This window comes from Paramormyrops kingsleyae, chromosome 11 (assembly GCF_048594095.1).
Source record: "Paramormyrops kingsleyae isolate MSU_618 chromosome 11, PKINGS_0.4, whole genome shotgun sequence".
Taxonomy (NCBI): domain Eukaryota; kingdom Metazoa; phylum Chordata; class Actinopteri; order Osteoglossiformes; family Mormyridae; genus Paramormyrops; species Paramormyrops kingsleyae.
This window is the reverse complement of record NC_132807.1, coordinates 18,041,907-18,069,387: the sequence shown is the minus strand read 5'-3', so window position 1 is coordinate 18,069,387 and position 27,481 is coordinate 18,041,907. Positions and strand designations below refer to the sequence as shown.

At 50.1% G+C, this 27,481-nt stretch overlaps 1 protein-coding gene across 5 annotated transcripts in view; it reads left to right on the top strand.

The window, feature by feature from the left end:
- scaper (S-phase cyclin A-associated protein in the ER) overlaps positions 1–26,032 on the top strand; it is a 66,403-nt gene extending 40,371 nt beyond the window's left edge. For all 5 annotated transcript variants that reach the window (XM_072718180.1, XM_072718177.1, XM_072718179.1 and 2 more), the window contains 9 exons: positions 139–254; positions 6,457–6,580; positions 11,213–11,397; positions 13,250–13,405; positions 16,826–17,060; positions 19,084–19,233; positions 23,762–23,953; positions 25,100–25,151; positions 25,364–26,032. In XM_072718180.1, coding sequence (XP_072574281.1) covers positions 139–254; positions 6,457–6,580; positions 11,213–11,397; positions 13,250–13,405; positions 16,826–17,060; positions 19,084–19,233; positions 23,762–23,953; positions 25,100–25,151; positions 25,364–25,461 — 1,308 coding nt within the window. In that variant the 3' untranslated portion in view covers positions 25,462–26,032. The remainder of the gene's footprint in view (positions 1–138; positions 255–6,456; positions 6,581–11,212; positions 11,398–13,249; positions 13,406–16,825; positions 17,061–19,083; positions 19,234–23,761; positions 23,954–25,099; positions 25,152–25,363) is intronic.
- Positions 26,033–27,481: the final 1,449 nt, after the last annotated feature.

Below are 27,481 nucleotides of genomic sequence, written 5' to 3'. Positions count from 1 at the left end.
AGAAATGCTTTGGCGATCACTTTGTTTTGGGTTTCACTTCAGCTCTGCTTTGGAAATGGGGGGGGGCGCGGGGGGTATAACCTGATAGCGGGGGCCGGCTCGCTGCCGCTCACTGCGCCTCTTGTTCTCCCCCCACAGAACAATGCGGATCAGGTGGCATTCCGGCTGGGAGGGGGACTCCAAGCCTTGGAACAGATTCTGCAGGTAGCAGCGGTGGCCCTCACCCCCACGGCAGTCCCACGCATCCCGCTGAAGTGAGTACCAATGCCCCACCTCCGCCCCAGCCCCGTCAGGGATGGTACTGAGGAGGGGGGCTGTAGCATGGGTTAGGGTGACAGGCTGCCTCCCCAATGTAATCTTTCATCAGATGACCCTCGGTGACCTTCACAAACGTACAGATATGAGCGGCAGATTCACTGGTGAACCGTGGGCCGTCACTCCGCGCTTTACCTGCGGGGGCGCTTATCATTTCTGAGTTGCGGTCTATGTGCCTGTACCTGTGTTCTTTTACTGACCGTTAAAAGAGCATGAGTAGCTGAAACACCCCCCCCCCCCCCCAAAAAAAAAAAAAACACAATTACCCACACCTCTGTGTGAGCAGTGAATTTGCTCCCTGGCTCCTGCCTGCATGCGGGGGCACGTCTGCCTCTTTCATCTGGAGATGTTCTGCTGACATGTTCTGGAAGAGTAGGGGAGGAGACGCTCTTCCTGAAAGGCATATCTTTCATGTTCAATCAAACGCTGAAGTGGTCCTTAGTCAGGATAAAGGAATGGGCTCTTCTCTGGAATGGATCAGCCCTGTGCCTCGACTTGTTGGAAAATGCTCACATTCTGGTGCTGCTGGGGATGATCCGGTTCGGCCAGTCGTATATTCATCAGGGTGAAACGGTGACCGGTGCAAACAAACTGCCAGTCTTACCTTTAGGATTTCAGAGCCTTTGAGAATCCTTTCTAAACTTCCTTGGATTAATATCTTTAGGTAGTGTGTTAGAGAGTAGTGATTTTACTTGTTTTTAAGTAGATTAGCAAGGTTGTTTTGGTTAAGTACTTGGCCACCTTCCTGTTTTATCCTGATATGCAGTGGTGGTGGAGAGACCGGCTTTTTGGACATCACAGCCAGGCACGTAGCGGGGGGGGGGGGGCACAGACAGAGACGGATGGGGGGGAAGTCTTTGGAAGATGGAGCAGCACATTAGAAGAAAATGGTGACCGTCAAAGCTGTGTTAGAACGTGTGCACGGTGTTTATGGCCCTACCTTACAGCAATGTTTTATTTAGTCATTTACCTTTAATTTTTCTAGCAGACGCTTTTACCCAAAGTGGTGTCCATTTTGCAGAAAGCAGAATCAGAAAGTCTCTGGAGGGGTTACGGGTTAAGGGCCTTGCTTAGGGGCCCAACAGTGACATCACTCTGCTGAGCCTGGGATTTGACCCCCTGACCTGATCACAGGCTCAGCATGCTAACCCACTGAGTTTCTTTTTCTAATGACAATAAAAAGCCAGTCCCCGGGTTCTGCAAGCTGCGGGTCGTCCTGCTCTATTGCTCTGGCTCGGCCGCGCTGCACTGTGAGCTGCTGGTGTATCTGTATCCTGAGCCCCTGGATACTGACCGGCTCTCTCCCTTTAAGCAAGTTGATAAGTTGATATACCGAGGCAGCATCGGCCAGGACTCTCTGGAGCGTTCTCCTCAGCGTAGTTGATGTCCGTCTTGTTACCATTACATTAATGAGCTAATTATTCTCTCTGTGATGTTAATACCTCGGCGTGCTGCTCTGGAATTCCCCTGGGAGGCAGGACCGCCGGCGGATGTGAAGGTTGGGTGTCTCCGGCTGGGAGGAAGCCGCTCTGATGGGGCCAGATTACGCATCGCCCCGCGTCCCAGACGGTGACCCTCAGAGTCCCCGATAAATAATGACGTGTGGGCAGAATTACCAGCAGTGGGGGCTGCGCTCTGGGCTCTTCCTGATTGATTTCTGTTTGCGTTTTTTGAAACGTTAGCCCTACCGCAGGATCCTTTCAGTTGAACTGACAGGAATTTACATGTTTCTTTTGTTTTTCATTTAAATGTTTTATTGAAAGGTCTGGAGGAAGGAAATATTGGTGTGTCTCTATCTTTTAAGCCCCTCCCTCCAACAGACAAGTGAGAGAATTCACTTCCCTATGGAAGGAAGATGTCTCACCTGTGTGTGTGTGTGTGTGTGTGTGTGTGTGTGTGTATAGGGAAGAGGGGGAGTGTGGTCGGGCAAACAGATGCTGTCCTATCTATGGTTGCAAAGGTGTGGGAAGTTTTCAGTAAATTTCCGGAAACTTTCCATTCCATGGGAAGTTAAGCTGGGGAATTTTGAAAATGTTCCAAGTTGGGAACTTTCCATGGGAATTAATGGGAATATATGGGAATTAATGGGAATTAACTGGATATTTGGGGTAATATATACAAACTGTATCATATACAAACATAAATTTAAACATTTTGTTTTGTCATAAGCAGACACGCATGCAAATATTTCTCATATAAATTTTAAAAATGACATTTTTGACTTCAAATTCAATTTGAATTTGCATTGAATCTGGTTGTTTTAAGCAGGATTATGCTGAAAGATGTTTTTTCAGCTACATTCAAGGCTAACCTGGGGGGGCCATCGCTGCCCACATTGAGGAGGCCGGTGAGTGAAAGCGAGTCAGACCCTGGGTCACGCTCAGCAGAAGGTGTGAGGCCTGCAGCCCGATCCTCGAGGGTCTCGGTAGCAGATCGGGGAAGTTGGGGCCATGTGGAGGACCCTGTAAGACTGGCTGTAACGTTACCGAGGTGGGATCGTGTTCCGGAAGCTTCTGCTCCTCAGCCCTGATGTCCCGAGGCCGACTCTGGGGCACTGCGTGGGGGTTATCCGCTGAAATCAGAGCCAGTGCGCCATGATTTGGGGCAGCCGTTATCAGCGGCGGCGCTGCCAGTTTCTCCCTGGACAGGGTCTGCTCGCCGGGCCGTGGGATGGGTTTCTCTGTCGTATCCAGCAGATCAGAATAATCGGCGACAGAACCAACTGGAACGCCACTGAGGACTTCAGTGACAGGAAGGACAGTTTCTTTTCCACTCCTTCCTGATTTTTTTGTCCTTCTGGTTTGCTTCTAGGAAAGTTGCTGAAATAATTTCCTTGCCTATTTCCTCCTGAACCATTTGTAGCTGCATATACTCTCTTGGCAAGTGATCCTGAATTGTGTTCAGATCAGAAGGATCTGATGATTGTCCTGGATCCAGTGATGTCCTGGTAGAGCAACTTAACCCCTTAGTGTGTGTGTGTGTGTGTGTGTGCGTGTGTGTGTGTGCATTAACCCCTCGCGTACCGCCCCCCACAGAGGGCCAGGCCGGCCCTGCTAGCGAGGTTAAGCTGTTTGAAGGAGGTGAGGAGATTACACGCCCTATTATCCCCATGTCCCGTTCCCCGCAGGCGGGCGGCGCGGGCCAGCTCGGAAACATAATCCCGTGTCTACAAGATAAGGTGCTATTATGCAGAGATTAACAATATGGCCGTTGTTTGCGGTCTGGGCGGTGGCGGCAGCGCGGGAGTCAGGTTCTGCGGGCGGATGTGAACCCTGCCAGCAGGCGGGGTGACGTGACCGGCGTGCGGAGCAGGGCGCGCCCCGTAATGCGAGTATGGGGGTCCGCCGGCCACCTCCTCCCAATCTTTGCCAGGGGGGCATTCGGCAAGGGGAAACAGGGTGGTTATCTTTCCGGCCGCGAACAGCGGGAGCTCCATGTCACGTGATGGGGGGGCTACCCGCAGAGCGGCAGTGTGGCAGGGGGCCGGGTTTACGGGCATCTTTGGGAGGCTCTCTGCTGTCTGTGGGGCGGCATTGACACGAGACGCTGGGGGAGGGGGTGCAGGGTGGGGGCTGGCGGGAAGCCGGAGTTCCTGCGGTGCGATTCGCTGTGAGCGAGTGACCGTCTGGGCCTGTTCTGTAGGCACATCAGCCATGTGTTTCACATCCACTCTCCTTGTGAATTTATGTGATACTTAATTATGTATTTCCAGCAGTTGAAGGAGCAGAAATTGCTCAAATTTCATTATCCTGAATTAAAGTGACTAGCGTTTACACTCCAGATAGTGCTAGAATTGATTTTGTAATGCATAATAATGCTGGTTTGGTCTCTAAGCTTAGCTCGTCTGCACAGTGCCCAGACTCCACGCTCCCTCACAGAAAGGCCCCTCACGCTTCCGTCTGCACAGTGCCCAGACTCCATGCTCCCTCACAGAAAGGTCCCTCACGCTTCCGTCTGCACAGTGCCCAGACTCCGCGCTCCCTCACAGAAAGGCCCCATACGCTTCCGTCTGTACAGTGCCCAGACTCCACGCTCCCTCACAGAAAGGTCCCTCACGCTTCCGTCTGCACAGTGCCCAGACTCCACGCTCCCTCACAGAAAGGTCCCTCACGCTTCCGTCTGCACAGTGCCCAGACTCCTCGCTCCCTCACAGAAAGGTCCCTCACGCTTCCGTCTGCACAGTGCCCAGACTCCACGCTCCCTCACAGAAAGGTCCCTCACGCTTCCGTCTGCACAGTGCCCAGACTCCACGCTCCCTCACAGAAAGGTCCCTCACACTCCTGTTTGCGCAGTGGCCAGACTCCATGTGCCCTCACAGCGAAGGGCCCCTCCAGTCATGAGGGGCTCCTGTTTCCATGGTGACAGTCGACAGCTGTTCTTCTCCTAATAAGATTAGAGTAAGAAATTAGTTGTGTGCTCTTTAATCTGTTGCTTAGCAGTACCGGGCTCCTGGTTCAGCCGCTGTGACAGAGGCAGTTGGACTTTGGGGCCCAGCGGCGATACGGTCACTCTGATGCCTGCGGTCTTATTCTCCTGTATTCTGTCCAGCACACCGTGGCTGGGACCGACACGGCGGGTAGGTTTCCCATAGAGCCTGCGACCCATCCATGTGGACTGGGGACCTTATGAAAGGGGCTAAACGAGAGCTATGGTTTCGCAAAGACAGGGAGCACTGGCTGGCCTGAGAGCACAGGCGGGGAGAGCGTAGGCATTCTGGGAGTTTCTGTGATTAGTCAGTCAGTGAAATCTCACAACGGGGCAAAGTTTCCCTTCTGCTGACAAGCCGGCTTTGGCTGAGTGGCACAAACGTGCCTTCTTTTTTTTCCAGGCAAATCAATTGGCCGCCCCGGGGCTGGTCCACTGCCCAGAATGCACAGTTTGGAGGGCGTCTCACGTTACTCCTGTACCCTTGCTGAATAGGACCCTGTATTATCTCTCCACTCAACCGTGCTTCTTCCATTTTGCACCAGCTAGTTTTCAAGACCCAACAGATAAGTCTTTCTCCCCCATCAATGGTGGGAACACAATGAGCTGTTCACTGTGTTTGTGCATCGACGGGCCCCATGCGCACTGGGCAAATCGGGGCCACGGGGTCCTGGGGCCCCGGGGGCCCACCGCGTCTGGCCTAGGCCCACGCCCAGCAAGGCGGCTGTGTATTCTCGTCCGCTTTCCCGCGCTGACAGATGTCCGTCTGCGTTTCTGGCATGCCGATTTTATTACGAGATCTGGTGAGGTTCTGCTGAGGATTCATAACAGATGTGAAGGTTCTGGTCGATATCAAAATGTTTAAGAGTTAAATAAACATGGCTTACTTCAGATTCCCTCTCTCGAGGGCCTGGGAGGACGCCCCCTCTGTTTCTGGTTAAAACCCCCCTTTGTCCGGAGCACCAGCGGAGAGAGACGATGGCGGCGGTGGAGGCAGTGATAATAAGCCCTCAGCGACGGCGGCAGCGCCCACTTTATCTGTTGCATTTATCTGCCGCCCGAGATGGAGGCTCCTCGCATTTGTTTATTCACTTTCTCTGCGCCCTTGCTGAGCAGGGGTGTCCCTTGCCTGGCCTGTCACGGGCTTGCGACCTCTAGCCGACGCTGATGGCTGGTTGTGTTCCCTTGGTTGTTACTCGTATTCCTGAGCCTTGTAGTCCGGTGCAGAAACCAGGTTGTCCGCCTCGGACGTTTGGGCAAAGGTCATGTCTGTAACCCATACTTCACGCTTGCTGTTCCTGTTCACAGGAAGTGGTTGCATTCTTGTGTTGCTTCTCATGGCAGATTGTCTGTCTGTCTCTGTCAGTTTCTTTGTCTGTCTGTCTTTCTGTCTAAGCTTTGATCCCCTGCTTATCCATTAAACTTTGGATGAAGCAAAAAGTCAGCATGTGGTCATCCAGTATGTGATTCCATCTGGCCGAATTGTAACCTGCCGTGATTCCCGCTCTGAGCCTTTTCCTCACGGCCTCCATGCGTCTGTAGCCGTGTCTGTAACCCACCTTGATTCCCGCGGAGAGCTGTTTCCTTGCGTTCACCATACTGTAGGTCTATAGCCGTGTCTGTAACCCGCCGCGATTCCCGGTGAGGGCCTCTTCTTCGTGGACACTGTTTGTTTGAAAACGTCTCACTTTTCTGTCTGTTCCTCCCGCCCTGCAGGTCCCTCTGTTCGGCTGTCAGCACGTACTCCCTCGCCTGCTTCGCCTGTCCCGCCAACTGCTCCTATGTCCTATTTAGCAACAAGATCGCCTTCCTGACGGACGTCCTCTTACACCAGCTCACGGTAGGAGCCCCGAGGTTCCGACATTCACAACACACTTTTACCCGAAGTGACGCACATCATCATTATTATTATTATTATTGTTATTATTTTGGTAAATAGGATCAGATAGTCCCTTGAGCGATTGGGGGTGCTGATCACAGAAATCTAACCAGCGACCTTCTGATCACAGGCACAGCAGGGCCCATTCTGCTGAGCCACACGCTGTCCCCATATGTCACTAATGTGCGTGTCCGCTGTCAGCCTGTGTCCGCAGTTGATTTACTCACAAATGAGCGGAGACAATCGTAGTTTATCCATGGAACGCTGCCGGCGGCTCGTCGCTTCAGTAGACGTGCTTGGGATTCCCCAACCCGGGCATTCCGTTAATCCGGAAGTTTGCGTTGGGAAGTTTCAGCAGGGCACTACCTCCCTCACTAGCCGGCTCGCTGCCGCACGCCTGACGCAGACGCGCAGAGACCCAGATAGTTCTGCCCACATTCCCGCGTGTCTGCGCAGCCGGCTGCAGGAGCCACGTTGTTTAGTAAATATATTACCTTTACGGGGGCTGCGATCTTGGGTTTCATCTCTTCCAGGGGGATGGTGTGTTTAACAGAAAACATGCCTCTGTGGTTATGCTGATCAGTGATATATTTAACGGTGCTGTAGTCCATTTTTTTGGTCAATAGATGCGCCCAGAGCTCAAGGCTGTTTAAAAGTTAAGGCCTTTTCTATTTAAAAGCTTTTTTTTGCCATCATGAAAGGTAACTTGTAAATGATATGTGGTAAACAAAAAAAAATGTCAGGAATCTTCTGGAATTTCCATCTTTGCATCTTTTCAATTTTTCTGACCTTTAATAAGAACCACCTGTCAGCTTCTGGCCCTTCAGCTACTGCTGGACATGTGCACAGACGCACGCACACACAGACGCACGTACACTCGCAAACGCATGCACACACAGATGCACGCACACTTGCAAACGCATGCACACACACACAGACGCACAGCTCATATATTCCTATCATTGTATCATTTTTAGTTTTTTGGTTTCAGTCACAGATTTTTTTTTTTTATTGAGGTTTATATTATGAGGACCTGAAAAATGTCCCCATTAGCTAAAAAGTAACAGGTTTTTAACCACACTGTGTGGACATTTGGTCATGGTGGCCCCGGTATTTGGTTCTCGCTTGGTGCCTTTGAGAACCTGCCCACGTTTCCACTGGTATCAAAAAAGAACAGAACGGAAACGTTACGTTGGTGGAAGCGAGAGTAAAGTAAGAGTTTTTTTCCCATTTATTTTTGACCTGTTTTGGATTTTAACTTTTTATAAGCTGCAAAACCCAAAGAAAGTTTTCAGAGTCTCTGCCTCGCTGCCCCCGTCTCTGTTGCCTGTTTCCACTGTTGTCTCCCTAAAGGCTGTTTGTCTCCAGTCTGTTTGTGTGAGTGGATTTATTCTCACTCCCTGTTTTACCGTTGTCCTCATGACCCTAAAGCTTCACAATATATATATTTTTTTGACCTGCAACATTTATAATTCATTATCAAATCTGGCCAACAGATTGATCTTTCATTTTCATGGAATAAAAAAATGATGTAACATTCCGCTAATAAGCTGGCAAGTTGTTTTACTCCCAGCACTGGCAATATTAGACAAAACTACATCGGTTATTGATTGAATTTTCTGGCCATGCGGAGGATTTTGACACGATAGCCCATCCCACTTTCATTGCGTTACAGTTCCAAATTCTGAGCCCAGCATTTCTGTGGTGCCGTGCTGGAGCTATTTTTTCTGGCCCAGGGCCAGTTTTTTGCAGGGGAGACATGTAGAACTAGTTCCAGATTGGAAGTCCGGCACCGGACTGCATTGGTGGAAACAGGGTACCAGTCCCTCTCTCTCCCCAGTTCCTCTTTCCCCCTGTTCCCAGGCCCTCTCTCCCTCTGTTCCTAGTCCCGCTCTTTCCCTTTGTTCCTAGTCCCTCTCTTTCCCCCTGTTCCTAGTCCCTCTCTTTCCCTCTGTTCCTAGTCCCTCTCTTTCCCCCTGTTCCTAGTCCCTCTCTTTCCCCCTGCTCCCAGTCCCTCTCTTTCCCCCTGTTCCCAGTCCCTCTCTTTCCCCCTGTTCCCAGTCCCTCTCTTTCCCCCTGTTCCCAGTCCCTCTTTTCCCCTGTTCCTAGTCCCTCTCTTTCCCTCTGTTCCTAGTCCCTCTCTTTCCCTCTGTTCCTAGTCCCTCTCTTTCCCCCTGTTACTAGTCCCTCTCTTTCCCTCTGTTCCTAGTCCCTCTCTTTCCCCCTGTTCCCAGTTCCTCTTTCCCCCTGTTCCCAGTCCCTCTTTCCCCTTGTTCCCAGTCCCTCTCTCTCTCAGTTCCTCTTTCCCCCTGTTCTCAGTCCTCCTGTCTCCCCTTGTTCCCAGTCCCTCTTTCCCCTGTTCCCAGTTCCTCTCTCTCTCTGTCCAAAGTTCCTCTTCCTCCCAGTTCCTCTCTCCCTCTGTCCCCAGCCCCTTTTCCTTAACTGAGGGATTTTGCGTGTCCTGCTAGCTGAACTTTTAACCCCACTTGCAGAAGGAAGCGGTGGTCACATGATTAAGGTGTCAGTTTCAGGCATATGCCTCTTGTCTGGTCAGTCAGTATCTGGCTGTCCAGAAAATAATGGACGCATCGCCCGTCTGGTTTTGCCTTTTTATCGGTTGTTCTTCATGAAACATGAGATGGTCAGTTAGGATGCCCTCCCTAGGACGGATGAGTTAAGGCGCCCTCCTTGGAATGGACGGGATGGGCGATCAGCTGACAGACGCAGAGCATCCCCTGGTAAACACAGTGGTCACCTGAGCGGGCCTAAAGGTTCACCTTACATTCTGGAAGCTGTCCAAGCCTCTCCTCACATGCCTGCTCCTGGCACTTGGCCGAAAATGATCCGTCACAGTGAGTCTTAACCGCTACCCTGTTGCCTGCAGCTGATGAATATTAAAACGGTGTACGGTTTGTTATCTGTTTCACGACTCTGCGGCGTTCCAGCTGTGATCTCCTGTAGGGGGCAGAGCTGCTGCTGCTCCGACATTTTGGCACCTAGTCAGTGTAACGGCATCCCTTTATGGGTACACGGTCCATTAGGTTTGTCAACAATGCCATTCAGCATGGCAGCTGTGTTGACGCATTTTACGCCTACAGTCTGCGGCCGTTGTTTGTGTCATTAGCAGGGCTGATGCATGGGACCGTTACATACCTCATTTCCACCAACACAGAACCAGCCTGTGTTTGCACTGGTTTCAGAAAAGAACGTAACATAAATGTTACATTGGTGAAAATGAGGGTAAAGTACTTTGATGAAATGCTTGTGTTTTTTACTTTCAATAATATGATGGAGTATTAGGACCACATTGAAGGGAAAAAAATCTGAGATTTTGAGAATAAAGTCATCATATTATGGAAATAAAGTCATAGCCAAATATTATGAGAAAAAAGCTATAATTTTAAGAGAATTAAGTTGTAATTTTACTAGAAAAATGTCATAACAGTACAAGAATAAAGTAGTAATTTTAGGCTACGTGTTCTTTTTGAGGGGAGATGTCAGAAGACCAGCCTGCCATCTGCGCTAATGAGGACCGTGAAGTATCTTGTACAATTATAGTTTGTAGAGGTTTCACAAATAACGAAAGACATTTGGCACATCAGCACCACATTATCATATGTGGAAGAGTGTTAAACCCCCTAAAAGGTAAAAAAAAAAAGAAAAATATATAAAATGTTTTAAGATCAAAGTTGAAAGTTAAATGGTAGAAGCCTATCTGTGAGCTTATCTGTAGGAGGTGAGTTGTCTTATGGGTCGTCACCATAGAGACGCCTCACATTCAGCTGCTTATTGGCTCATTCTGCACGAAGTAAAGGTCCTTGTCTGACAGGAAATGGCTTCTAAAGTTTTCAGCCCAGGGCTCCAAAATAACAGTTAAGATTAAATTTTTTTTTTTAACCTACGATATCGTACAGTATTAAGATCAAGCAGCATTAATAATTCACGGTGAATGCTCTCAACATGACGGGTAAAGTAACGTTTTTGATTTTATTTTTTAGCATTGATTTGACAGAGATGTAAGCTTATTAGCAGTACCTACAATAATCCTTTATACAAGTAAATGGTAAATGGACTGCATTTATATAGCGCTTTTCTACTCCTACGAGTACTCAAAGCGCTTTACAATACATGCCTCACATTCACCCATCCACACACATTCACACCCATCCACACCCATCCACACACATCCACACCCATCCACACACATCCACACCCATCCACACACATCCACACCCATCCACACACATCCACACCCATCCACACACATCCACACGCCGGTGGCGGAGGCTGCCATGCAAGACGCCAACCTGCACACCGGGAGCAATTTGGGGTTCAGTGTCTTTCTCAAGGACACTTTGATGGGGTCGAACCTGCAACCTCCAGCTGCCGAACAATAGCACTATCTCCTGCGCCACCATCTTCCCCAAGTGTTTCCCAAACCTTGGTACTTGGGAGCCCTCAGAGAGTCCATGATTCTATGTTAGTCCAGCTCTCACCTTCTCCATCCGCGTTCTCCGGCTCGCCCCGGACCTCACCGTCTCCGTTTCCCAGTTTGCCCAGCCCTCACTGTCTCTATTTCCATGTCCCTTCCAGCTGTACATCCCAGATGAGGACAAATCAGCGGCAGGCCGCAGCCTGAACAAGCAAGTGTTCGAGGGGTTGGCCGCCGGCTTGCTGCAGACCATCGCCACTGTGCTGAGGTACCTGCTCCCTCTACCTCTGGACACCAAGACGCAGATTGGAGAGACCTTCAACAGCCGCATTCAAGACCTCATCAGGTACTTCCTGTGGCCACCGCCCACCCCTCCATCATCCCCCGTCTCTTTTCTCTGACTTGCCTCTCCCATGCATTCAGGGCTGCCAATGCAGACATGCATCCTCTGCGTTTCATCATTCTAAAAATATCTCCTTAAAATTAGATGTCTTTTTCTCGTGGAACATCTTTCATTGGATGAACTTTAGATTTGCGGTTGAATTTCTTGGCAGTTTCAGTCACCATTCGTCACAAATGACCCCGAACCCCCCCCCCCCCCCCACTGGGGCTGTCTGCGTCTAGCTAACAGTGGGGGCTAGAAGATCTTGTAGGAGATTAACGCTCCTCTGGTTGGCTGCCAAGGATTTTCTTTTTTGGGGTGGGGGATGGAACTTATGGAGTGACCCCCACTGCTGGTCATGTGGGCTGGCTCAGGCCGGGCTGCTCCCTCCAGGTTTGGATCAGGGGTATCTGTCGACAAAACCTCACGGGATCTAGAAGGGGAACCACGTCCTGGTCCTGCTGAAGGTCACACGAGCCAGCAGCCAAAGTCCGCTTCAGGAAATTGGTGCCAGTTCTTTGATCTCGATCCCTGAGGGAAGAAAAAAAACAACAGTCCTGGCCTGTGGTAGAACAAGGGATACAGCTAGATGGACAGGGACGTGAGAAAAGGCAGACAGCTTCCCCTGTCTGCTCCGGCTGGTGCGGGATGCAGTGAGTCACCCTGCCAGCACAGCTGCTCCGTCTCTGGGGACTGTTTCCAAATTCTGCTGATTAATGAGCGCTTTACACCCGCTTCCAGGAACTCGGAGTGCGCCGCATCACATCGTGGCAAACCGAGGTGTATGAACACTTGGGAAATTTACACTATTGGATTCATGCATTCACACAAATAACGGTACGGATTTTTTGCAGAAAACATGGTTTAATTTGAAGATCAGATTGATGGACTGTCAGTGACATTGAAACATGTGGCACTTCGCTGCTGCCTTTTCGACCGGGTCGGTTTTGGTCGACTGCGTCCACCTCCCCCATATTTGTAGAGGAGGATAAAGTCATAACAAGGAGTTAAGTTCACGTGACTGTTGACCTTTCCAGAGGGAGGGTGACCTGTCATTACCTGCAGTTTGAAACACTTCCTCTTGGTGGTGGTGGTGAGTAATGGTGGTCCATGTTCGAGACAGAGGCTTTGAAGGGCATGTTTGACGTTCTAGTCGGCTGCAGTGGGACAGGCCTGGCAGATGGGGGGTGGGGAATTCAGCGACCCCTCTCAGCTCTGCCACCAGGAGACGCGGAGACAGAGTAATGACTCAATTAGGCGTGATTAGTTATCCAGTGGGCCGGCGGCCGGAGAGCGATCATCAGGCCCGCCATTGGCTGATAAATCAGCAGCGTTACTGCGGTAAGTTATGGTAGCTGGCTGCCTCTCCGAGGAGACACAGTGAGAGACCCTGCTGCTGTGATTACCCAAATATGCCTGGGGGGGGGGGGGGGGGCAAATATCATAAATGTTACTAAATATCACTGGCCGGTGTGCCCCCTCCGAGCCAGCTTTGATTCTGTGGCTGTGGGCTGCATGTTTCTTTGTCTTATTTAGATAGAGGATCATGTCCATGCTGGACACATACCCCACAACCCACCCCCCTACCCATCGTTCCACTTGTGCACCTCTCTCCTGTTCTTCTTGCCCTCACTGCATGTGGTTTCCCCGCTGTGTGTCTCTCGTACGCAGCTTCCCTGTCCATGTGTAGCTCTCGGTAAATGAAGCCGCTTCCAATTTTGTGTTATTGCCTATATTTTCGATTTAGGGAATGTTAGCATTAGCGGTTAGCAGGAGTGGATGATGACTGATGTGCCCCCCTGCCCCTGTTCTGCAGCTACGTGGTCAGTGTGGGCCTCCTGGACAAGCTGTGCGCCTGCTTCCTGTCGGTCCAGGGCTCAGGGGACGAGAGCCCCAAGATGGCCACCTTCCTGTCCCAGGCAACAGCACTGCTACACGGCGTATGCAGGCTGTGCTTCGCTGTGACAGGCCGGTGAGTGGGACCTCCCACAGCTGTTACTCAGCCCCAGCTCACCCCATCTGTGTTGTCTCTCTCCGTCCATCTGTCTGTCAATATGTCTGTCCGTCTGTCTCTGTCTGACCTTTTCCTTTTGTCTGTCTGTCTGTCCGTCTGGCTTTCTCTCCGTCCATCTGTCTGTCTCTGTCTGACCTTTTGTCTGTCAGTCATTGCATGGCGGCTTGTTTTGCTCTGATTTTAATGCTGGTCTAGTGGCTGCGAATTGGGGATGTGTTCTGACTTCATTCTTTCTCTTTTCTCTCCTCCTTCCTGACTGATCAGTGACTCAAATGTTAAAATTTGTCACATACTCAGTTTTACTCAGTACAGTTATACTATACTATTATGTAGTTGTCTAGCTCTAGACTGTAAAACAAGAGACAAAACATTAAACAGTAACCAGCATTCATACAGATCAAATTTATTTCGAGGTTGTACCCGTTTGACCTAATTGTAACCGTGACACGGAATGCATTCGATAAAACATCACATGCCTCCTGAGATCCCCCTGAGATCCTCCCTCCAGTGCTCAGTGGAATTACAGCTATCGAGTGATGAAAAATGATCCCGCATCCACTGGCTTCCCAGTATGCCTGTGCTTCACATGTAGTGCCACTGCTTTAATGGGTTAGCTTAGCTTAGCTTAGCTTAGTGGTGTAAGAACAACCAACTGCTTGACAGCCATGTCACAGAAGGACAGAAGGGGGGGGGGGGCTCTTCCTGTCATCAGCAATCGATCCCCCCGCACCGCATCCTCACTTCCCCAAGCCACAGCGCTTTGACCGAGTCGAGCTGCTGAAATGTGCCTAATATCTATCAACCCTGCGCTCATGTTATTGGGATTGACAGCGAAGTTGACTGCTGCCGTGTTGTATGTGTGTTGTTATTCTGTGCTAGCATGTGATCTTCCTCTGTGCTCGCCACTTGCATGTGATCTTCCCGTGAGCTCGCTGCAAGTATATGATCTTGCCTTTAGTGTGTGACCTTCCTGTGAGCTCGCTGCTAGTATGTGGTCTTTCTGTTAGCATGTGATCTTCCTGTGCGGTCGCCATTAGCGTGTGATCCTCCTGTGAGTTTGCTGCTTTTGTGTGATGTTCTCGTGAGCTTGTTGCCCTGGCATTATATTTGTACCTTGTTCCTAAGCGTGCAGTGTGACTTTCACAAGCAACATCTCTGCCCTGTGCACATTCTCTCACTCCGCTCCATGTGTGTCCAGCTCGACCTGCACGTGCACATCGGCAGACCCGTGCCCACTAGTTCAGTGTTCAGTGTCCCTCTCTCTCCTCAGCATCTACACTCAGTGCATGCTCAACTCTGCTTACACGCTCATTCAACTGCATAGGGCTACTTTTGTGCCACAATTATTAGCGAACCGGAGGACCGAAGTGGCTAATTTCTGATTGGCCAGTCTGCTCTCCAATCACTACTCTTCTTGACAAGGCGATTAGAAGAGAGAAATTGCACTGTACATGGAAACATGGAAATTATTTTTCCTTCTGGACGAAATAGACTTGTGCAATAACAGGTTGGATGTCAATGGATTGTCAAATGATACAATGACTGGGTCTTGGTACACAGTACTATTGTTGCAATATCCAAATACACAATCAAAAGCTTTTCAAAACGAAGTGTGATATATAAATAATTACTTGCCCGTGGTGTATCGATATTTTCAGGATTTGCATCCAATTTTGTTCAATAGGTCAAAAAATAAAACTGAAAATATGAGAATTATTTTATTCTATATCACCTATTGGACAAAATTGGTGTGGAATTTGTTTCTGGAGCCATGATACTTATTGTTATATGTATGGGGTTTATATCCCAGGGTCAGCAGAGTGATGTCACCCTTTTTGTTCCTGAGCAGTTGCTCCAGGGACTGACTAACGCTGCTTTTCTGTATGTAGCTCAGGCGAGAGTACCTGCCATATAAATAAAATTCATCTGACTTGGGAGACCATCTGCCTCCTGAAAGCCACCCGAACCCAAGCAGCTTTCAGAGCAGCTCCATCTCCGACGCGCACCACACTCCCTTCTTAAAGAGGCTCGTTAGGATCAGTTGGTGACCTCCGAACTTTGAGGACGCGTGGTGGAGGCTCAGAGCAGCGAGCAGGCCGACCCTCCCGGACGCCATGTTCTGCGTGGCCGGTCAGCTGACTGCCAGCCGTGGAACTGGGATCCCGGCGTTCCGTGAAGTGTGACCAGGAGCCTCGGGCGCAATGAAGGCTTGCTATTGTTCAGCTGCTGGCATGAAGGTCCCATCCTGTTCTTGGCATGCCGGACTGACATGGATACCCATAAGTGGTGTTTGGGATCGGAAATCGGAATTAGTGGTGGGGTGGGGGGGGGGGGGGGTAGCCTGGTATTCTGAGGAATTTCTAAGAACCTGAAGCCATGCCATTCAGATGTGCTTTGTCATTTTAACGACATAATTAATGATCGTGTGCAAATCGACGTTTCCACATCCTTATCGGCTAATTAGTTAATTGGGAGTTTGGGTTTCCTACGCATTGCCTTTCGTTTCGGAAGAGGAAGTGCTTCCTGGGCCGAATGTCTGGGGTCTGTGGTCTTTCAGGCCATGGATATGTAAGGAAGGATTTGGGCTCTAATGAATAGGGCTGTGAAATCGCCCTGTGATTGAATTTCGAGGTTCCGTCGGGAATGGCGTTTATATAATCCCGATTTCTCGTCAACGGTGGTGGGATTTGCCACTGAGGTGTGGGTGTCCCCCACCCGGCGCGCTGGGTGTTATCTCAGCCCAGCCCTCTTTGAGTTTTCTGGGGGGGTGTAATTAAAAGTCCTATACGACAGGCACTGACAGCCAGCTGTTAGCATTGCTGGGGGGGGGGCTCCTCGCTTTAAAACCCACGTGTTTCCACCTTCGATTATGCAGTAACCGCGTGGGGCTTGGATCCCATCAACGCACATCGAGAGGCGAGTGATAATCTTTCCCGCAACTTCCATGTCGGTTTGAAATGAATACAGCCCTCTCTGGCAGCGGCCCCCACCTGTCCCCGGAGCCCCACGCTCGAACCTGACAGGCGTGCCACTCAGTGCGGGCCGCTCGCATTATTGATATGCGAGAGGACAGCGCCGGTCAGCCCCAATGCGCTGGAGCAGCAGACGGCGCATATCCTGGTGAACCGCTGACAGCCGCACATCTCGGGTTTCCCGCCGCGGTTTGTCTGGCCGCTGCAGCCTGGTGGCTCTGGGCCCCATCGCTTCTGTCAGCAGGTGGGGGGGGGGGGGGAGAGCACTGCTCTCAGGCCCCCTCTCCCCCAACCTTCCCGTTAACTTTCTCTTCAGAGTTGCACATGTTCTGTTGCATGGGATCTCCCAGCATGCTTTGTGGCTTTCCTGACCTGTGCCTCTTCCACCCCCCCCCCCCCCCCGCAGCTCCCCCAACATGTTCGACAAGCGGCCGGAGCCCACAGGTCTGGCAGCACTGCTGCGGAGTACCGACCTGCTGGGTGTGCTGCACATGCTGTACTGTGTGCTGCTGCAGGGCGTGCTGCCCGAGCCAGGCCTGGCCACGCCCCCGGAGGTCTACCCCCCCGCCGTTGCCCACGTGGCCCTGCAGAGCGTCCGCTTCCTCAACGCCTTCGCCCTGCTGGACCTGCCGGCCTTCCAGGTGCAGCTCGCACGTCCCGCGTGAATCACAAGCTGCACCATACGCTTTAGAAGGCCGCCGTGTCCGCACTCTGATTTGAGGTCGTCTGTGGGGAGCAGGGTTAGGGTTAGGGTTAGGGTTAGGATTAGGATCCCTTCATTAATCCCCATGGGATTAGGGGGGTCACAGCATAGGGGCAACCAGGACGTAAGGCCCCTGGAGCTGGGGGTTCAGGGCCTTACAGCAACCTTCTGAGCACCTGCTGAGCCACACAGCGCCCCCCTGAGCCCAGCCGCTGTACTCCACCATGGGCATTAACCAACAGCTTTCTGTGAAGTGTGACCAGAAGTGGGCCTCAAACGCATGGGGTATGTGCTATCAGATGGATCGATGCCCCCCCGGCATCGCAGCCGTGAAGCTGAGCTGTGGGGGGGGGGCACTGTCTGCTGTTTCGTTTAAACGTCCTCTTCTGTGACGCCCCCGCTGTGCTTTACCATCTTGCTAACTGATGGAGATGGTTTCCGTAATTCCAAGGCGAGATGCAGGCAGGCGCCGGCGAAGCAGGGGATGTAAACAGTGGGCGGGGCTTTGTCCAGGGCAGGGGCGGGGGGGTTCACGGCGTTATTGTTGTTTATGCAGTTGTTTAGATGCCATCCTCTTCCCCTTCGTTTTGTTCACTTCTCTCCTGACCTTCGGCCGCTCAGTCATGTTTGACATGTTTAATAAATACTGTCTGTGAGTGTTCAGATACCATCTCTTCGGGAGGGGGAGGAGGACTGGGGACCCTCAGAAAGGCCAAATCCCAGAAATAGGCTCCACTCCTGTCTGAACCATCCCCTTTGGCCCAGAATGAAGTTTCAGAGAGTCCGTTTGCTGCTCTTTCTCTAGCTTTGTGATGTCCGTAAGTTGTTGGAGGCAGTGTGCGGCTCATCCGGGTAGGACTGCGATCAGAAGGTTGCTGGTTCAAATCCCATGGTCGGCAGAGTGATGTCACCATTGGGCCCCTGAGCAAGGCCCTTTAGCCCCTAGTCGCTCCAGGGACTGACTGCTTTCTCAAAAATTGTATGTTGCAAATGTATGAATAAAAGCATCTTCTAAATAAATAAAAATGTAAAAGAAAAAAAGACATTAAGGGGGAAATGGGGCTGTAAAATATCACATGGTGACTGTTTGGTGCAGTAAGCAGCAAGCTTTACATGACGGGCGTAAACATTTGTCCGGATGCCGGCGATTCGGTACTTTGCAGACCTTTACTTACGGCCACAATTTGGTAAGCAGGTTAGGAGTATGTCTAAAATATTAGTGAGAGGCGTTTTGTGATGTCCAAAAGTTAGTAATCTGTATAAATTCAGCGTGTTCTTGTTTAATAAACGTGTCATACCTTAAAATGCAAAAAGTGACAAGAACAGTCTTTTTTTACCTCGTTTATCCACAAGATCCTCCTCTTTTAAAAGTTTTAAATGTTGTGGCTGTTGAGCTGTTCCTTTCTTCACCACCACATCGTTGCTCATCGCTTCCTTGATTTACCAAAACAGTAGCATGTGACGTGCTCCGATAAATGAGTTTAATAAACATAAGGATAGGCTGAATATATACAGATTACTAACTGTTAGGTATCACAATATGTCTTTCATTAATATTTTCGGCGTACTACTGATCGGTTTATCAAATTGTGGCTGTAAGTAAACATCTGTATATTACAGAAAAGCCTGCGCTCGGACAAATGTTTACCCCCGTCATCTAAAGCCCTGGTGATTATTGCATATTATCCATATGATCACGATTAAATCATCATATAGTCCTAATGGGATGTTAGTAAATGAGTTTTTCAGTCAAAATGAAGTTCTCCTCTCGCTCCCATTGCCCCAGCGGAGTGTGAACTTTCTGAAAATTCCCCTTCATGCTATTACATTATTTTTTTCCTTCCTCGTGGACCCGCCATTTAAGCCGGCCAATCCCCTGCCTAGATCTTGCTGATGCCTCTATGCCTGGTGGTGCCCCATACGGCCCCGCCCCTCACTAACACGCTCCTGGGGGTGTCCAGTCTGTCCTAGGTGCCGAGGGACTGTCCCTGGCCTTCCGTCACATCGTCAGCTCGCTGCTCTGCTACTGCTCTCAGCAGACGGACGAGAGCCTGCTGCACGAGGTCATCATCTGCGTGGGCTACTTCACTGTCAGCCACCCAGACAACCAGGTACTGCACGCTGGGCAGCTTCCAGAAGCTTCCTGTACTCTACACAGCAATGTGATGGGAATGTCACTCCCTGAAATTCATGCATATGAATCTGAATTTTACCATGGCATGAAGTGTGTGTGTGTGTGTGTGTGTGTGTGTGTGTGTTTGTGTCTGTGTGGGTTTGTCTTTAACATTTTTTGGGACACTATATAAACCTTAATTTTATAAAAATCTGTGAATGCAATCAAAAAACTGACAATTCCAAAACTCTTGTATTAATTTTGGTTACTTATGGTTAAGGCTAGGGCTTGGTAGGGGTTAGGGTTGTCATAGTTAGGATTAAGGTTATGGCCATAGAAATGAAAGGAGAGTCCCCACAATGGTAGGGAGTATATGATGTGTGTGCGTGTGTAGCGGCGCTCTGGTCCACGCTGCAGCTTTTTAGCCGCCCGTTTCCTGTCGGCAGACAGCGTGACACTTTTACACACGGGTATGAATTCATGAATATTCCACTGGAATGTTTCAGGCCCCCGGTCACTGGCTCTCATCAGCGCCCCTCAAACCGGGAAGCTGCCGGCCTTCGTCACTTAGGCGCGGCTGTTCCCGTGGCAACCTCCGCAGGGAAAACTTAGTGTTATTAAGGCGTCCTTGTGCGTGGGGGCCACTTGGCGATTTACGGGCAGATTACAGATTCTAATAAAATCTTTGTGGCCTTAATCAAAGAATCTGCTCCTACTTTATGGCACGTCGACCCTGCCCCCACCCCCCCACGCCACCTCAGTCCAATTTAATTATTCTGATGTACGTAATTAGCATGTGCTGGCATTGTTCGCTTCATTTGCATATTATATTGGATAATTGAACGCGGGCTGATAATTAAATTGGGGGCAGTGACGGATGAGTCGGCTTTGTCCGCCCGCGGAGAACTTACCGGAATGAGCGAGCTGGGAATAGCGCAGTTGCATATTCATTTATTCCCAGTACATTTCGCTGATTTGAAGAAAGTCGGTGTTGGGGATGTGATCGTACTGCAGGCGTGGCTGCGCCCCCGGCGGCAGCCGAAAAATGAGCTTTCTGGAAAGGCCTGTGACGTCCTACGGGACACCGATATGTAATGCCTGTCACGCTGGGAACATGCTGACATTTATGCAGCGGAAAGATTTCGGGGAAACTTCAAAAGTTGCAATAAAGCAGATATTTAAAGCTTTGAGCACCGATTGCTTTATTTATTTAAGCAGAATGAGTATATTCCTGAGGAGTACAAATAAATAAATACCAAAGGCTGCATATTTTTAGTTCTGAAACAGGACGATTTATAATGTTTTTATGATCAGCAACCCCCCCCCCCCCCCCCCCAGACCAGAGATGGTCCTGAACAGTGTTGCTTTGCTGGAATTTCTCCATGCAGGGGGGGGCGGATAAGCAGGATAAATGTTTAGAGGGGATATCTGTGGAGGCTTCAGCATGTCACATGTTAATGTAAGCACTGGCAGGACTAGAAAGGACCTGGTCACGGGGTGGGGGGGCATGGCGGGGGGGGGTTGAGGGCGCAGCCTCGGGTTCGGACCTGGCAGCTGTGTTTACGTGCTGGACGGAGAGCCACCGTATAAGGCAGCAACATACACGTCACGTTCCAGCCTATTTCTGTCGGGGGGACTCGTGTCAGTCAGTCAGTGTCTCCTGGCCGGATCCTGGGAGTCGGAGCCTGTTTGAGATTTTCCTGTACGGACGTGCGTCCATCTCTCGATATCCACCAGCCTCTGCTCGCTACCCTGCGACAGCTCGTGAATGTGCCCGTGGACACACTGGGGGGGAAAAACCCCCGTGAAATTAAGGCAGCCGGAGGGCTCGTCCCATTAGTGGCGGTCACATGGCTCTGTGGACCAGGCCGATGGCACTTGTGTCCTAGGGGGGGGTCACCTCCCCTCCATCCCAAAAGCTGGCTCGCACCGGCCCTAACTTCAACACCCAGCGTTTCTCCATCAGCGCGTCCTCATGCTGACGGTGACCGCTACCCCGTCGCTAGGCAGCAGGGCCGGTTCCCGGGAGGAAACGGAATTTATGACGGAGGCTGTTTGTCACGGCGCCTGTTTCTGCGCCTGCCGTCGCTCCACAGGTCAGTTCTGCAGACCTTTTGCCCTCGTTCATACACACACGAAGGGCTCACTGCAGATTAGCATATAATGCGTGTCAGGAATGCCCTTAAGCAGCGGCTCGGAGACGGCACATAGAAACGGGGTTGCGCTTTACCAAATGAATTGCACCCCCCTTGCCTGAGTGGGATGACTTTGGATGGGGGGGGGGGGGGGTTCCCAGTGGTCAGACCATGTCAGAGCTGCTGAGAAGCTGGGTGGGAGGAGCTGCTTAGATAAGTCGCTTCCTGTCAGGAGGCTGTCGCCCCCCCCCCCCCCCCCCGCCACCACCCATGTGCCTCAAACCTCTTATCAGTGACTCTGCTCTCTGGGCACTACAAACGCTGGGGGGGTCTGTTTTGTATTGCGCTTTTGAGCTGAGATTTGTGGTCCTCACTTGGAAGCCGATGGGTCCGAGGTCCTTAGTGGGGGGGGGGGAGAGTGTCTATGATATCCAGGGTGGTGGGAGCTGCCCCGAGTCATCATGTCAGCCTGGTGTTTGGCCTCTGGGTTGGAGGTTCTTTGCTGCGGTGCTGCTCTATCAGGATGTAACAGTTTCATCCTCTAATGCTTCGTCAATAAACTCGTTTTCACATTTTACCGTTTCTTAGCTAATTAAAAGCCAAACTCTTCTTCCGCCTTTGCTGGGAACCTTTGCCTTTGTGTTGCAGACGTCCATCTCGGGTTCTGCAGAACAGGCCCACCCTGTGGCAAACATTAAGCGCCCCCACTCCCACCAGACCCCCACTGACCCCCGGGGGCATCTGTGTGTCAGGATGCAAACTTTGCCTGCCCCCGTCTCCCCCAGCAGAGCAGCGTGGGAGTTATGTAATGGAGGGCTGTAAAACGGCGGCCCGTTTGAGGCTCGGGCCGGCCCGGCTTCAGAGGGGGCCCGGCGTGCTCAGGCGCTCTGCTTTTACGTGGCCCCCTGTAATTTAGGGGCTGATTCATGGGCCCAAAGCCTGCCCTCCTTTTTTACTGCCTGCAGCTCTGAATGGGCCCCCCCTGTCAGCAGCAAGCGACTCGCTTGAGTGTCGAGCCTCTTGCCCGTAACGCTGAGAGCTCATTCTCCTGTTGCAGACAGGAACTGGGAGGTCAACGGCAATGCCGGTGACCAGTGAGGGATGGACACCCCCCCATGGGGGATTTGTCAGGCTCTGCGTCGCGCTTCTGATTTTCTAGACATTATTAGTTTTGAACGCTTCTATTTCCGAGTGCTTTAAGTCCCAGTACCGGAACCCCAGAGAAAAACCTTACAATTGTTTGTTTTTAGGTTCTCCATTTTCCATCTTTGTCTCCCTGCCTCATTTACAGACCCCGCTACTGATGAATGTCACTTTTATTAAGTAGTGTGGCTGTCTTGTCCTGTTCTTGAGGCCAGTTCTTAAAAAAGTAACAATGAAAATGTCCTTCAAGACGAATTCCAGTCGGGTTCAGTCCTTCATGGGAAAACGATAGGATTAAGAGCTTAGCGGGGATCTCCAGACAGCTCCGCTTGATGCGTCGTGGCGTGGGGCAGCTTTGAACGCCGCTGTAGAACAGTCCAGATGGGGCTCACCTTGAAATGATAAACACCTGAATTATCGGTTTGTTTATTGTACCCTTAAACCCTAAAGTGCATTATTAAACGGAGAGCGTATTGGGAGAGTTTTGTTAAAAGTGTTTTTAAAATCTTGTAAATCTTGTGAATTTATGTCACTCTGCTTGAGATGCTTCAGCCTGGATTTCTGGTTTCAATTTGCCTGGAAGTTCCTCTCTTCTCTACCTGTAAAGCTGCTGTTTTTTACTCAGCTACAATTTACTGTCGTGACCTCCCGGTTGTCCCACGGCTCCCCCAGGCTCCAGGCTCACTGTACCTCTCGACCCCCCCCCCCACCCCCCCCATTATTCTCCAGCATGCTGCTGTAATCAGACTAGTCTGGGTGTGATTTGATTTTAATGTTTGTCAGCCGGGCGTAATGGTGTGAGTGTAACGCCGGGGTGGGGGGGGGGGGGGTGGTGGATGCAGTTAATGGTATTGTTCATCTCCTAAAGTGGCAATGATGCTGCCCACCCCCCCCAAACCCCCCCCCCCCCCCTCCCGGAAGGTCCCACCTCCTCCCCGGCTGCTCCTCAGTGGATTGGCTGGCGATACACAGCTGCCCTCTGAGGTTACGGGCAAGTTGCAAGTTTTAAAATTAGCCTGAAGGCGGCAGATGTCTTCACATCGCTTCAGTAAGATCTATCAAGTGCTCCGGCTTCGAGCCGCGCCTTCAGAGTAATCCTCCGGGTCCAACCTTTGCAGCAGTAGCTATTCCGTGTGTGACGCTGACCTTTCGTTGAACCCTTGGGGGTGTGTCTGTGTGCTTTGTGTTGTGTGGGCGGGGCTGGGTGATGCCCCACCCCCCCGGCTGACTCGCACCTATGCATCGCAGGCGATCGTGCAGTCTGGCCGCCAGCCCAGCGTCCTGCAGAAGCTCTGCCAGCTGCCCTTCCAGTACTTCAGCGAGCCCCGCCTGGTTCGGGTGCTCTTCCCCACGCTGATCTCGGCCTGCCACAGCAACCCACAGAACAAGGTCATCCTGCAGCAGGAGATGAGCAGCGTGCTGTTGGCCACCTTCATACAGGTACGAGGCAGGGTCAGCGCACGTCTCTGGGACCGTCCCCAACGCTGAGGGACTTTCCAGGTGTCTCCCTGCAGTACGTTGTCAGATCCGGTCATCCAAACGCCGTCCAAAGTCCCTGGATGTTCAGTTTATTTCGGAGCATGACACAGATGCCAGATTCCCGCCGTAGAATCTCCGTCTGTTTCTCATTGCCCCCCCCCAGCAACCCCCCGCCCCCCGCCCCCCGCATTTTCGAGGTGAAGCACTAACTCACTGTCATCTGCTGTGGGCTTATCACTCAGCAGCCGGGCGTCCAATCACAGAACCCCGCCACCTGACAGGATGCTCTGCTTGTCCTATCGAGTTACAGTTTGCTGCCGATTGTTGTTGTTTATTTCGACCAGATAAACTAAATGCTGCACATCAATGCCTTTCATATACTGTCGTGTACCTTTTTCAGAAAAATCTAGCACCTTTTAATGATAAAATGTTTATTAGGTATGTGTTTGCTTAAATACATAATTTTATGCTAGCCGGACATTCTCCGTGTGGATTTTATTTGCCATTTTTTTTTGTGAGAAGTTCAGACACGCTCTCGTGGTATCAGGTTCTTGCAAAAGCCGCCATTGTTTCCCCCAGATCAATAAAAACGCAGCTTCTCCGCATCCTAAGGAGATGTTGACACTGACCTTTCATTATCTGTGTAATCTAAGATTAGCCATGATTAAACTGTTGTCCCTCCAAGTTAACTGGGCCATCTCCAAACCAAGATAAATCAGTTTTAATGTGTCGACACAGAGAACCTCGGCGGGAAAAAAAAAAAATACGCAAACTAGAAAAACGAGGTGTCATGTTCGTAGGCCTCGGCCAGACCCAGCACAAAATCACAGGCATTCGATCGTTGTTTTTGTCGCCACGGTTGGAGAAATGGAGCAATTCAGCGTCACTGAGGGTTACACGCATGTTCTGGGAGATTCTGCGAAACCCGATGCCCCTGGCGTGGGATGACGCCCTTTTTGGTCGCCGGCTCGTGGGCTGGTTTTCTCTGGAGCTCGGTGAACATGTGATATCTCTCTATAAAACCCTCAGAGATCCATCTTCCATCTGTTCATGGAAGATGTCCTTTTACGCTAGCTACGGTGTTAAGTCACATTTTCTTATGCGTAGGACTGTGCTCAGAGTTCAGGCCGGGTGGAAAATCGGACATCGCAGAAAGAAGGTGGGTTTTTTCCTGTTTTTTTCTCCTTTGGAGGCTTTGTCCTTCTTCATCCTGATAATCGGGCCACTTTATATGAACGGTTCAGGAAGTGTGCTGCGATTTTAACGCATCAGACCTGCTCTGATCCTGACAGTCGGCGGTATGCCAGCGACTTCACCATATACTCCTCTGTGGTTTGGTTTTTCTTCCCCTCTGTCTTTCCCTCCAAAAAGACTCGAGGTCCCTGGAGCCCCTGGACCTGGCCAGCCGCTTCCCCCGCGATCGCTGGGAGGAGGCCCTGCAGTTCTTCCTGAACAAGCAGAACGACTGACCCTCGGACAGGCCGATTCACAGTGTCGGGAATCACACCAAAGGGAAATGCACGTCTCCGCTTTCCACCTGGGCCTGGAGATATGTGGATCTGACTCTTTCCGTTACTTTGAGATATGCAGAGGTCAGGCTGAGACCCGTTGGGGACGGGATTTTGCCGCTCCGTGGACTGTAGACGGCTCTTGTTCCCACTGCTGCTGAAGATAACTGGTAATGAATCGTTTGTCTTTTGACAATAGGAAATCTTGGTTAAGATGGGCATTGTTGGGGAAAAAACTTTTACACACTGTTCTGCAACTTCATTATGAGATTGTATATACTTTAATACCAAAAACCAGTGATGTTCTGCTAAAACTTGGGATTTTTCTTGGATATGTATATTTGACTGTTTTTGTATTCATTTGTGTAATTTGCACAATTGGTGTGTGTTCACTGTTCATTTATTATGCTAGTAAATTCTGACAGTAGTGTGGTTGGTTTTCTTTGTTGAATATGCCCTGTTGTGTTAAATAACTTCAGTAAGTATAAATTATTTAGTTAACGTTTCTATAATAAAATAATTTATTACTGCACAGTGAAGCCTTGTTTGTTCCACTGTGAGAGGCCCGGCTGTAATTAACTTGCCACATCGGAACGGTGACACTGTCGGGACCATGTGGGTACCTTATGATGGGACCAATGAGTCGTGACCTTTTGGGGACCTGGGATGTCATGGGTGGGGGGGGGGGGGGGGGGACATCCAGGAAGCACAGGGCAGATATATTTCCCTCTTCACCTGCCCGACTACATCAGAGTTACACTTTCCGCTTTCTGGGCCATTGCAGTGAGACATTGTGAGTTTTTTTTATTTTTGTTAATAAGAAATGTTACTCTGTCCTGCATGGATGCCCCAGGGATTCTGATTATTTATGCTCCAACCAAAGCAGCTAAATGAAGTACCCAGGGCCATATATTGAGTTTTTTTAAGTCACAAAACAAAAACACATGAATAAGGAACACGAATTAAATGAACTGTAAACAATGAAACACCCACATGTAGACCGAGGCCTCCTCTTCGTAAGCAAAGCAGGACGGGGAGATTATCGCTCCTCTGAACTGCTTCTGAGAATTTACTGCCATTTCTTAAATTTTACAAAACGCATTTCATACTGTTCTTTAACCGGTTCCTGTCAAATGTTCGCCAGGTATAGATTGTAACCTATTTAACAAATTCAACAGTGATTTAGAATTTCTCCTCAAGGTTGTAAATATCATTCCCTGTCAGCTTCCAGCTGCCGATTTTTTTGGTATCGCTTTCCAACTTTATGGTCCTAACCTTTTGTTTATTATTATTATTATTAGTGTTGTTGCTGTTATTGTTTGTCGTTTTTTGTTTTTGTAAGAAAGAAGAAAGCTAATGTGAAAGTCGCCCCGTGAAAAGGCTGTGGAAGCAAAGTGTCTGCAGGAGTAGCAGCCGGCGCACTTTCTCTCTAAGAACGAATCTATATTTCATATAATTGGCGATGCCCCCCTCTAATTTATTATAGTAATAATACATCACTTCTATGTGCGGTGTGGGGGTTTATCCTTCGTTTTACCGCTGGGTAGCTCACCATGGAAGCCTCTTGGGAATGAGTTACCGCTGTGTTTGGGTTTGTTTTGTTCGATGATAATTTTAAGTACAGACACAATAGTTTTACAAAATATAAAACTTTTAAATAAATTCGTCAGACTTGTTTTATTGTAATGTATGCGTAATAAATGTTCTATATCCTGACTTCGGACGGCAGCAAACGCTCCAGCCACATCCAGTCACCCTAAAATAATAGAGCTGTAACCGAAAAGGGGAATTTGGAAACTATTTTACTGTTGGGTTTAGTGATACATAACTGAAATGTTTAGTTGGTTATTTATATTAGATCGGAGTCAAAATATTCTTTTGAAATATAAAAGCTGGGATTGTTAACATTTTAACTGGCTTTATAGGTATATTTTTCGCTTGTACACTTTTGAAATTTTTAGAAACAACTGCTTTGATGGCT